This window comes from Manis pentadactyla, chromosome 11, assembly GCF_030020395.1.
Source record: "Manis pentadactyla isolate mManPen7 chromosome 11, mManPen7.hap1, whole genome shotgun sequence".
Lineage (NCBI taxonomy): Eukaryota > Metazoa > Chordata > Mammalia > Pholidota > Manidae > Manis > Manis pentadactyla.
The window spans coordinates 89,534,074-89,546,869 of record NC_080029.1 but is presented as its reverse complement, the minus strand read 5'-3'; the positions used below and the strand labels follow the sequence as shown (position 1 = coordinate 89,546,869).

Sequence of the window (12,796 nt, the reverse complement as noted above, 5' to 3'; positions counted from 1 at the left end):
CTATAAAGTTAGTTCTTCTTGAGGGGTTTTCAGCCCCAAAGCCCCACATCTCTCTATCATTGGGGATCTGGGGAAGAAAAAAAAAAAAGGAATCTCCCATCTCAGGCCCTAAATTGAACTCAATTCCAATTTATCCAGACCGTAATCAGATTCTCACCCTAATTCCTCTCCCATCTAGCCCCAGAAAGTCACTAGCAACCTCAGAGCTATCTCAGAGCACCAGAATCTCCTATTTGAAAACTGTAAGCCTTCTTGGAGCTCATCAATTCCAACTTCCCATATTATGGGAAGACTGAAGTCCAACAAGACTAGGGGGCAGTGATTTGCCCAAGACAGCCCAGCTACTGAGGGGCAGAATTAAGATTAGCACTCAGTGTTTTGGCTTCTAGCCCAGTGCTCTTTCTGCAAACCTATACCTCTTAGCATCCCTACTCAGTTCAGAGTTTGAGGCCTGCAGTTTAGGTCCTCATTTTAGAGACATCTTCAGAAGTCCCAGGATGAGATCTTTATGAAGAGTTGGCCCCCTCCTCCCAAAGCTCCTGTTCTGTGTTTCATTCTACCTCAGTAGACTGTGGCAGGGCTTGGGAAGGCAGGAGGTGGGGGTGAGGGCCAGCTGAGCCGCGTCATGGCTCTGCTGGGCTCGCCTGGGCTGATGGGGGCTTGTCCAAACCGACCTGGGGAGCAGGTGTGGGCCCTTTGTCCCCAGAGCTTCTCGAAGGACAGTGTGTTCTGCAGGGGCTGCAGCCGTGGTGGAAGAAGGGTGACAGACACCGGCACAGCCCTGGAGCTGGCTGCAGCTGCTTCCTGTTGTCAGAGGGCTCCTTGACTGAGGGGCTGATCTCCCTGCCCCCCCAACGCCCGTGCCTAGCTCTTAACATGGTCAACTGCCTCAGTAGGCCAGTGACGCCCCGTGGATGCAGAGGAAGACTGCTTCAAAAGTGGGAGCACAGAGGAAGGAAGGGTCTTGTGGACAGGCACTTTTCCAGCCTCATTACTGAGCAAATAGGGTCCTGTCCCTTCAGTATGCATGCGCACCCTGGCTTCGTCTTCCCTTCCCTGTCTGGAAGATCTTTGCCACTGTCTCTGAGGAGCCAAATTCTTCCTGTTCTCTGGGCTACCTCAGCTTTGCACACAGTGACTACCCCTGGCCCCCACTGGCTGTACTGGACTGTCCAGCATGAGAATGGGGGCCCCAACCTCACACTGCCCCATTTCGTGGTTTGACATTTAACCTGGGTTTGTTTTGTCTCCTCTTTAAGACTCAAAGACAGGAGAATTTGGGTCCCTAACCACGGCCTCATACTTCAAACAAGGTTCTTTACAGAGTTGAGCTCAGGGCTGACCCTATTGTAAGGGTACAATAAATCCTCACAGAAAGGCCCAATGTCTCTGTCTTGGTTCCTGCATGAATTTTGGTCACCCTAGACTAGGGCATGTCAGGAGGAGGAGGAGGACAACGTGGGCTCCTCTCCCTGGAGTTTTCGGCCTGGTAGTCCCTTTGACTCATTACAGGAAGCTGACCAAGGCCTTGCCCCTCTCCAAGCTTGCTGCCAGGTTTCCCTCTGACTAGCAGAGAGAGTATTAGGGGGCTGGCAGAATGCACCACCTCCTATCCTACAAAGGATTCCCCCAGTGTGAACACTCCCAGGTGGATGGCAAAGGAACAGTGGCAGGCACCTGCAGGTCTGCCCTGATGCCCAACCCCAGGGCACCACTCATAGAACACTCCTAGTGGGGGTGCTCCAGCCTCAGTCTACCTTTCTCACCCCAGATCTCAGGTAGGGCCTGGCTCCTCTTCTCCAGGGTTCTGAGAGGGGCTAGGGTAGGGGTGAAGTGAGCAAGAACCTGGGACTCAGTACAGTGCTCTTCCCACAATGGTGAAATGGCACTGGATGAGGGCCAAGCAGGAAGCTGCCTTTTGTGGCTTCTAATCTGAGGCCTGGTGCCTGGGGTGTGAGGATGGGCCCAGGCTCTTCCCTTCCTGAGGCTGACACTAAACCCACCTGTCAGGAGACAGCCTAGGCTGCCCTTGGCTAATCATGAAGGGCCTGTGCCTTCCCTCCTGCCCCCTGCCGTAGCCCAATGGGACATTCAGAGGAGAGTGAAGGGCAGTGGGAAGTGCACGGGCCTGGGGCTCAGGGCTTCCAGCCTCTACTCTGTCATTACCAAGCTTTGTGAATTTGGCCAAGTCATTTTCCTCTCTGTGCCTCACTGTTTTCTTGTAAATAACCAGATGGTAAGGGGTTGGACTGGAAAGATCTTGGAGGCCTCTTAAAGCTTGATATCGTGACTCCCTGAAGTCAGTGATTCATTGATGTTATTACCAGGACTTGGCTCTCGTCTGACAGGGACTCTGTTCACTGTGTCTGTCTAGGTTTCTCTATATAAATTTGCATCTGTTGGTCTCTCGGAGCAGCAGAGTGGGTTTCCTTGGACAATCAAGGATGAATGATGACAGAGGCCGAGAGATGAGCGGCATCTGTTATTTTTGGGAGTCAGGACACCTGGGCAATTTAAACAGAAATTCTGGCTATATAATTTCCTGTCCTTGACTTCCAGGCAGGAAATTTAAAATTTTGGGACCCCTAATCATCGTGAATAAAGGAGCCCCTCCTCCTACTCACCAAACCCAGGAAAATGGTGGGGAGGAGGAAGGCAGGAGAAGACAGTGTTCTTCATAGCCCAGACCTCCAGCCTGGCTGGGACTATTTGAGCAATAACCATGCCTGCTTTTTGTAGTCTCAGTTTCTCCTCGTACAGTCTGGAGTGTGGCAGCCCTCCCCTTCCTGGGGTTCAACAAGGAAGGAAATCATTGATGAGAAGGGAGAACCTGTTCAAGCTCACACATTTCATGAGTGCCACCACCTGACTCTGGATGCGGCCGACCTTCCGCGCACATGGGGCCAGGGCTGTCCACAGGGTGTCGTTGATGGGGTACTGGGAATTCCTTTGTATCACTGCAAAGCCCCAGCTCCTGAAATCCCGCCATCAGAGTCTTTTCTTTGTTTAATGATGCCTAAGTTTCCTTCAAAAGTGGAGTGTGTCTGACATATGTAATCATCTGTCATGAGCATCTTAGCATGATTTAGCTACCAGAAGGGTCGCCTCTACACAGCTAGTAAGGCGAGTGAGGGGCTGGGGTTTTGCTGGGTGTGGAGGAAGGGTATTTGGGAGAACTGAATATTTGCACTCAGGGAACTGCTTCAGTCAGAGGGGAAAACATTGAAACCTGGCCTTCCTGCCATGCTTTCTCCCTTATAATTTCACCACAGCAGTGAGAGGAAGATATGCCCATTTACCATTGAGGAAGTGGGGGTCCATAGGAATTAAAGAAGTGACTTTTCTTCAGAGACAGCCAGAAAGTGCCTCCTTGAACTTAGAATCCAAGCATTGAGGACCCAGGAGGCAGGATTTTGCCTGTGTGTTTGGGGGGGATCAGGGACAGGGGCTTAGGACCCGGGTCCATACCAGGAGGGAGGGAAAGGGAGATGAAAGGTGGAGTCCCAGGCTTTTCCACTCTGCCCATGGCTAGCCTCGTTTCTGAATCCCCGCTTTTCCCGCCATCTCTCTGGACACCCAAGGTCTCCGTCTGGGCTGCCCTCCGGCTCCGCTGCTGGTTTGCTGTTCTTGTCCCACACAGAGGCAGTGCAGCCTGGTTGTCTGATCTGAAATCAGCGGGCCCAAGTTCAAATCTCTGCTCTACCTCTTACTAGTTGTGGGGACCGGTGCCCATTTCACCTCCTGATGCCTCAGTTTCTCCAGCCATAAAATGGACTTAACGAACAGAGCTGCTATGAGGGTTCAAGAGAGAATATATTTAAAGCACCTAGAAGTGTGTTTGGCACTGGGTAAATTCTCAGTAAATATCAGCGAGCTCTTATCTAAGAATGCTTTCATGTAGAACTCGTTCTGCCTCCTGTGACCCAGCACCTAGAACAGCGCCTGGCAGGAGTGGGTGCTTGATTAGTCCTCGTTCAATGGTTGAATAAATAATAATATCCTCCGTTAGAAACCTTTAGCCTCAGCAGAAGTGATTTTGCAAAATGATGACCATGGTCTTGAATATTCTTATGGTCTAAGGCGATGGGGAAAGATCTGGGAAGGCTGAGGCTGCCTGCGGCTGTACCTGTCCAGCGAGGTCAGGGCGTCCCCTGCCGGCCTCAAGGAGCACTGCATACAGGGCCCAGGGGAGGTGCTCCCGTCCATGAAATGCCCGCCTGGAGGGAGGGCATGGTGGCAAAGCTTACTTCTCCTATACTGCCATGAGCTTGGTGAAGTCCAGTGCTAACTACTGACATATATGGGCTCTTGAAACTTCTCTAAGAAAATGGAATTGACTTTAGCAATCTAATGTAAGTCCTTAATATAATAGTGAAAAGTTGTAAATACATTAATTGGGTGCTTACTGTGAGCCCTTTATGTGGATTACCTCATTGAAACCTGAAAACAACCCTTTGGGGTAGTACTGCGCAGAGGAAACTGCAGATAATAAGTACCTGCTCAAGGTCCCACACACAGTCAGAGACAAAGGGCAACCCTGGGCTCATGCTCTCTCTCCAGGACACTAAATCTAGGACTTCTTTCTGGGGGCGTAGCCAGGGACAGAAGTCTCAGGAGCCCTGAGTCTCCAGAGTGGACACTTGGTCACACAGTGAACACTTGGTGATGGGCTGCCTGAAGGAAAGAATAAAGCAATTGGTAGCTCCAAGTGTCTGGTGGGATTCAGGCCAGGGAGTGTGTTGCCATGGCTATAGGGAGACCATTCTGTCACTCTGGGCACCAGGCTTCCAGAATACACCCTCACCTCCCGCTGGCCTTCTCTAGGATGTCTCCACCAGAGCCACCCACCTCCCACAGACTCAGGATGTCTCAGACCTTAGGGTCTTATTCCTGTCCCCCTAAACCCAAACCTGCCAAGGCCATTCCCTGCTGCGTTTTGATGATACCCTCCCAACTTTCTTCATCTTGAGATGACCTTAAAGCCAGCGCACCAGGGCTGCGGCGGGGCAGTTCAGGACTGGTGGTTCCCTCAGGGTGAAACCGGAAACAAACTAGTGCAGAGGCTGGCAAGGCAGGCACTAATGCAGGCTGCTGCTTCTTTAACATGAATCTACCTTAACAAAGGGGAAAGGGGAACAGCCAACTCCCACCTAAGTGACTGGGTGTAACGGCCCCCAACTTAGCTCATTTACTCTTCCCCACGCACTACACAGTGAGGGAGGCCCTTAAATTACATCCCTGTTTTACCGATGAGGACATTGAGGCACAGAAGGATTTAAGGACATTTAGAATAAACAAAGAAAAATTAGTGGGTATTTCCAATGAAAAACTATGCACTGCTTAGAGCACACCCTTCTGAGCAGTCTGATTACAGCCTTTAACTGCCTTTGAGCTAGTGTGCAAACTCTGCGGGTAGGGAACTGATGGCAGTGCAAACAATTCTTGTCTCCAGATGTGCAAACGATTCTGTTTGTTGGAGAGACAACCCTCCCCTCCTGTGAAAAATTCAATTTTGCTTCCATTTACAAATTCAATATTCCTACTCTATGTGTGTTCTTTGGGTTCACCTTTGCATGGGTAGTAACATCTACCTGGTTCCCTCATTAATAAGGTGAATAAATCTTGCGTATGTGTATGAATTATGATTTCACCTTTAAAAAAAAAAATTATCTTTTACCAGAGGTCACATAATTTACCTTCAGTCCCTTAGACAAAGAGGGGTAGATTTGGATTCAGACCCAGGCAGCCAGGATGCAGTGTCTGTGCTTCTGACCATCACTACATTCTAGGCACTGTAAGGCTTAACTGCATTAAGTAACTGCAGCTGTAAATTAATCAACTTTAACCTATTAAAACCCTTGACCCTAATTCAAGCTGCAGCCCTGATTTAAACCTAATAAATTGTACTCTTTTTGAGGAAAGGGCATGTGTGGCCACAGCATTCAGAGAAGATGATCTCAGGTGGTCCAAGCCCTTAGGCCCCTATGTGGCTCGGCTGTGGGGTGTCTTCCTCTACGGCCCTGCATGTGGGGAGGCAGCTAAGGCCCGTCAAGCAGGTGTTGGTGCTCTGGGCTGAGTGGCTCTGTGCTTCTCTCTGTGCTGCCTAGGCCTTTGCTGAAGGCCCCAGGATATGGGAGCCATTTCAATATCCCAGTTCTAGGGTGAGGGAGAAGGACAAGGAAGGTGTCTGGCTGGCGTGCCTTGGAGACAGGGACTCAGCTTCCTGCCTCACATACTCCGCTCTGAGAGCCAAAAGCCACCAACCTAATTGGAACTTTCCTAGGAAACCTCTCTAGGCACATGGGGCTGGGGTTTTGCGTGCTTGGCAACATTAAAATTTAGCCATGTCTTATTGACATAGTTTCTCAATTGTTCTCTGTGTTTTTCACATTGAGGGCTAATCCTGATAAGGCCCCAGATGAATCCTGGTCTCCAGACTCTGTGCTTCTTAAAGGCAGGGCCATTTCCTTTACTCTGGTACTCCCAGAATCAATCACATGGCTCTTAAAGGACATTAATGTTCTATAAACGATAGAAGCTCAGAGCACAACGGTTGTCATTTATGCCTTCCCTTAGATTACACAGTTCTGTAACTGGTTCTACCTAAATTAATAGATCACAAAAATCACATGGGCCCTCATATTCGCTGGCAATCTGACAATACATCGCAAATATGTTCACTCTTTGATAATTTCATACTTCCTTTCAAATGTCCAGAACCCTCTCTCTGATGATCTCGTGTGGCAGACCTATGAGGGCTTTTGGTTCTCCAAGATCTGGACCTATTTGTAATCCCCCATTTGTGGATCTCGGTGAAAGGCAAGGGAGAAAAAAAGGATCAGAGGGTTACTCTCTCACCTACCACCAGGATGTAGGCTCAAATGTGTGACCTAGGATTGATCAGTCTGGGGCTCCCAACCAGGACTCTCACTTCTGAGTTAGTGATACCAAGGCCTATGGCTCTTTAGAGGCTATTTATAGCATCAGTCATTCAGAGTGGCCCTGTGCTGGCAGCCCTATAAGAGGGATGGATATTCACCAGACTGTCCCAGACTATGCTAGTCCATTGGCATATGAAGATTACTCTCCAATTTCTGTGTATAACTTTTACTTTTCTGCTGAGCCTCAAACTTGTATATTCAGTTGTTTACTTGATAATTTCATTTGGACATGTAATAGGCATCTTAGACACTACATGACCAAATGTCTTGCCAATGGGTTTCAGCCCCAGGCAAGTTCACTATGGATTCAGTGTGACCAAAGAAATCGACAGCAAAATGTTCTTGGGGTGAAAGGGTTATACCCAACTTTATTTCCAGGTGGCAGGTCAGTCACTAAAATCCCGTTCACTCAGAGCGAGTCTGCATGCAGCAAGCCAGTCTCTCCCTCTGGGCCCCTCTGTCTGCACAGCTGTCCTCTGGGCCTCTGTCCTCGGCGCTGCCACCACTCCAGCCTCTGCTCTGCTCTCCTGCAGCCTTGCAGCCCTGCCACCGTGTAGTGCCCAGAGCACTGGGCAGAGTTCTTTACACAGAGTCAACAGTCATGTATTGCCCACAGGTGTGCAGTGAGCTAGTCAACCAAAGCCAGGTGAGAATCCTGGCCACAGTAACTCTAATTTTATCCACACCAAAGTAAAACCTTTATTCTTTTTATAAATCTTTTTACTTACCAAGATTTTCCTATGTTAGCTAAATAGCACCACTATCCACCCAATTGCTCAAATCAAAACCCTGTGTGTCAGCCCCAGTTTCTCTTTTCCTCTTACAATGTTCACATACAATTGAGCAGGAGTTCTGTTGATTCTATACCTGATTGCCAATGTGTTAGCACCTGGACTTTTACAATACCCTCACCCTACCAAAGATGTCTATGTTACTATACCCAAAATCTGTGAATATGTTGCCTAACATGTTGAAAGGACTTTGCAGATGTGACTGAATTAAGGATCTTGAGATGGGGAGGTTATCCTGGATTATCCAGGAATGCCAAATGTAACCACAAGGTCCTTATAAAAAGGGAGGCAGGAGGATAAGAGTCAGTAGTAGGAGATGTGAGGATAGAAGCAAGAGGTTGTAATGATATGAGGAAGGAGCCTGGAGCCAAGGAATGCAGACGGCTTCCAGAAGCACAAGGAAACAGATTTTCCTCTGAAGCCTCCGGATGGAATGCAGTTCTGCGGACACATTGATTTTAGACTTCTGGCCTCCACACTTAAAGAATAAATTCATGTTGTTTTAAGCCACTAGGTTTGTGGGGATTTGTTAAAGAATCAATAGGAAGCTAATGCAACCAGTTGGGCTCTCCATTTCTTGCCTTGTCTCTCTACAGTGCATTCTCCACACCACCGATGGGGATTAAAAAAAAATGTAAATTAGATGGTCACTGTCCTGTTTAAAACTTCCTTAACTAGAAGCTTCTCTTTGTATTTGGAACAAAATCCAAACTTACCATGGCCACAGGCCCTGTATGAGCCAGTCACCAGTTGCCTCTCCAAGCTCTCCATATTCCTTCACTCCTTTCACGTGCTCTCTCCACACCTACTCCTGAGCCTTGTGGACACAGGGCAACTTGTTCCACTTTGGAGCCTTTGTTCAACTGTTCCATGTGTCTGAAACGCTGTCCCCAGATCTTTGAATGGCTGGTCCCTTTAGCTTTCAACTCGCAGTTCTCCCTAGAGAGACTTCTCTGACCCCAGCATAAAGTAGGCCCCTTGTCACTCTCAGTTGTATCACCCTGTTTAGTTGTGGTTACAGCACTCATTATCTGAAGCTATCCTTCTTACCTGTCCAGTGTTTATTTCCTCCCTACTCCTTTAACCCAAGTTCCAGGGATCCAGGAACTCCGCTTGTCTTGTGTCGTGTTGTAACCCAACACAGTGCCTCCCACAGGCTAAGAGGCCCTCAGTAAAAACCCTTGTATGATTGAATGCTCAACTCCTACACAGGGCCTAGCTGGCTACTGGTAGAGTAGGACCTCCTGCACAAGTCTCTTGACTGAATCCAAAGGTGAAACTGAGACCGGGTTCCAGTTCCTCTTGCTAGAGCAGCGGTCAGCTTTCAGGGCTACCCAGCCTGGTTAGAGATGGGAAAGTTGAGAGGCCCGCCATGGGAAATTATGACAACGATAATGAAAAAAACAATGGCCAACGCTAACCGGGCACTTTCCATGTGCCAGGCACTGTTGTATGTGTTCAAAATATTTATTTACTCTTCACCACCACACTGTGAAGTGGATACATTATTACAGGCTGAAGAAACTTAAGCATTGAACTGTTTGGTAACTTGCCCCACACACAGCTGGAATATACACAACTATAAGTTTTTATGAAATCTTTCTTCGGTGCTCTCTCATTCCCTCACACTGATTGCGGAGACGGGATTACTGGTGGAAAATATCCCCACCCGCCCAAGGGCGCTGGGGGTGTGTCCTCCACGGGCAGGAGGGACGTCCCAGGGCGCAGGCGCAGGCAAGGGCGGAGGCAAGGGCGGAGGCAGGGATTGCGGGAAGAGTTGAAACCTAACAGCGGAAGTCCCGCCCAGCCTGGGCGAACTTCCGCCTCCAGCAGCCTGGAGCGTACGCCGGCGGAGTGGAGCCCGCGGCCCCGAGATGGTGCTGCTGGAGAGCGAGCAGGTAACACTGGAGCTGGACAGTCGAGGGACGGATGCAGTTCGGGGCTTAGCGCGACACCTCTGTCTCCTTCTGCGAGAGGTACTGGGACTTGACGCGGCGGGGCAAGCTTTTGGGGCTGTCTAACGGGGCCGGGTTTGTGTGTTCCAGTTCCTGACGGAGCTGACCAGGCTTTTCCAGAAGTGCCGGTTGTCGGGCAGCGTGTTCATCACCCTGAAGAAGTGTAAGCACCTGTCTGCGCGGCAAGGCCGGAAGTTATCTGGGAGGCCGAGCGACGCCGCTGCCCGGGTGCCCGGTGGCTGGCAGCCAGCGGGCGGAGGCGTCTGCCATGTCTCCCCGCCTGCCTTGACCCTCCTCCACCTTGTATCGGGTGCATTCAGGGCTGAGGGACCGGAGAGTATTAGGGACTGTGGCTCTTGTGGCCCCCAACACTTAGCCACCTGAGTGAGCCGTTTCTGGTTACCGTGGGCCCCAAACATGTCAGGACTCTAATTTTTGTCAGCGATTCCCAAACCCTGCCACGATTAGTGAGACGTAAAAGGCTTTGATATTACAATGTTCCCGTCGTGGACCTAGCAAGTAGTTGCCCAAGGCCTTGCCAAGCCGTCGGTGACCGAGCTAGGGCTGTGGAGGTGGATTAGGCAGCCTCTTCGTACCCCTTCTCTGCTTGTTAACTTGTCTACCTGTTAACAACGACTGGGGCTGTGTTCACCAGGGTGTATTTTTCATGCAGATGATGGTCGAACTAAACCCATTCCAAGGAAAGGTTCTGTGGAGGGCTTTGAGCCCTCAGACAACAAGTGTCTGTTAAGAGCTACCGATGGGAAAAAGAAGATCAGCACTGTGGTGAGTTGGATTCCTAATACTACAATTTTGGAGTTTGAACTTAACCGAGAATGGGGCTTATGTGAACCAGGTTTGTTTGTGTTTTAAATAAAAGCTAGTGAGTGTGTAGCTCCCCAGCTGTTTGGGGATCCAGGCCTTCTTTTATTACTTTAATAGAAAACTAATGAGCAAAGTTAAAATGAAGAAGGTAGAAGTCAAATACTTGTTATTCTGCTGAAATTTTTGTGGATATAAAATGAGCATAGCAGTTCTCACTCATAGTAGTACTGTAAGGATAAGTTGGCAGAAATATTTGATTCTGTATCCTATATAAGTGTGCTGGGCCTTCAATGAGCAGTTTCTTGGTACCAGATGATGCATTTACCTTAAAGCTGATTATTCCCTTATCTTTGTGGTTCACCAAGCATGTAGCTGTATGTTAGGCTTGGTTCTTGAGAACCATTTAGTCAAGTGCCCTAGTGTTTCAAGGTGGGGGTTGAATATGGCAAAGTGATACTCCTGGAGTCCACATGAGTACTTCCTTTTGCTGGGACAGAACCAGGTTGCCCTCTTATCACATCCTATAGGATGTTCCTGAGAATGCAGGCCATAATTAACTGGTAAAGGGAGACTTATCAACTATCTTGAGAGGACTTTTACAGTAAGGCAAGCTTAATGTGGTCTTTAAAAAATAAAGTTGGTATGAATGTGAAAACCTAATGAATCTTTACAAGTAGAATGTCTTGTGGTAGCTTGCATTTTGCTTAAATAGGCCTGAATGAATGGGAGGTGTTTAAAATAAGATGGGGAGGGAGCAGTTTAAATGTATTTTGTACAAAAGATTAATACTAAGTCCTTTGGCATCTCAAGTGAAAAATGCCATGTGTCTAAGAGATTTCAACAGAGGTGAGAAGCATAGCTTCTGTAGGAGCCCACTTCTGCCTTGTTCCCAGCTTGGTGTAGTTCTCGTGTGGAAAGTAAGTACAGAAGAAAGTGGAGTAGAAAAATAGCCTCTTGTGTAGTATGATCCCCAAAGTTGGGAAGAAATATAAAAAATAAGAATAGTGTCTTGAGGCTTTTGAGTTAGTATGTGGGGTGAGGCAGAAGATTCTTATATAGATAAGAGGGGTGACTTTTTTTTCCCCCTTTTCCAGGTGAGCTCCAAAGAAGTGAATAAGTTTCAGATGGTGAGTTTCTGGTGTTCCCTATGTCCCCTTTTTAGGGCAACACAGCGTAATTTTGAATACCTAGTTAAGACCTATCTAGGTTCACTGTTCTCCTGTGATGTTTTACTAATAGTTTACGAGTAAAAGCTGCCAGGCTATGAATTTTACTTTGAACACTGATCTTACCTTCCTTTTCTGTTTTTTAAGCTAGGTTTTGTCTTCAGCTTCAGATATAATGTCTAGAGTATAGTTGAACAAGAATGTGCCCAGTTTTCCCTTTTTGTTGAAATAGTAAAAAGTGTGCAACTCACTGAGGGCAAGTGTTACAGAAGCTACTATAATGTGAGAGTTCTCTTATACCACTTTCCTTCAGATACATGTGTTCCATGGTACTGTCAGGTAGGCTTTCTGATTCTGGCTGTCCTCAATCGTGGAAATGGGGCAGTTGCTCCTCTTCCCACTCAGGTCCTTCTCTTGTGTCTTTTAGGCTTATTCAAACCTACTGAGAGCAAACATGGATGGGCTGAAGAAGAGGGACAAAAAGAGCAAGAATAAGAAGAGCAAAGCAGCACAGTGAGGGGTACCAGGTTTCTGCTTTCACCAGCTAACTGTTCATTCGCTCTTTTTTCTTTGGTTTTTACTTTTGGCCACAAAGCTAGGGCTCTGGTTCCCTACAGTAACTGTTTTAATGTGAGATTAGGATCATTTTGGATAGAAGAAGGGCTGAAATGTTTACATGGTAGTTGTAAGAAGCCAGTTTATTTTAGATCTGGCTAATTGCTCTGTGTTGCATGATTGTACATTCCTGGATTGTAAAGTCTCTGTAGCCATCTGTGTGAAGAGCAATTTATCATTAAACCTGTATTGAATAGCACTGATCATCCATCCTTTCTTGTCCTATCTCATATTAATAGTTTCTGGCAGTAACTACTGATTATGGAAAGATAAGATTATGAGTAGGTTTTAGCCCTATCTGTCTTCTAGGTTACTAGAATTGAAACCTGACGATTTTGTAAAGTTGTACTATCTTTAGGGTATTCTTCCCAATTGGCTGTATAATTTCATCATCATAGTTCCTTTAGCAAATTTGAGTGAGTTCTCATAGATAAATGAATTTGCTTAACCATTTTAGGATAAACATATTACAAAATCATCAAGAATATTCCAGGTTAATAATA

General features: G+C 47.7%; 1 protein-coding gene across 1 annotated transcript; it reads left to right on the top strand.

The window, feature by feature from the left end:
- Window positions 1-9,477: 9,477 nt before the first annotated feature.
- Window positions 9,478-12,492, top strand: SRP14 (signal recognition particle 14). Its single transcript, XM_036923906.2, has 5 exons — window positions 9,478-9,630; window positions 9,778-9,850; window positions 10,361-10,473; window positions 11,607-11,639; window positions 12,106-12,492. Exons 1-5 carry the CDS (start codon window positions 9,607-9,609, stop codon window positions 12,193-12,195), a joined length of 333 nt encoding a protein of 110 aa, XP_036779801.1. The 5' UTR covers window positions 9,478-9,606; the 3' UTR covers window positions 12,196-12,492.
- The last annotated feature ends 304 nt before the right edge of the window (window positions 12,493-12,796 follow it).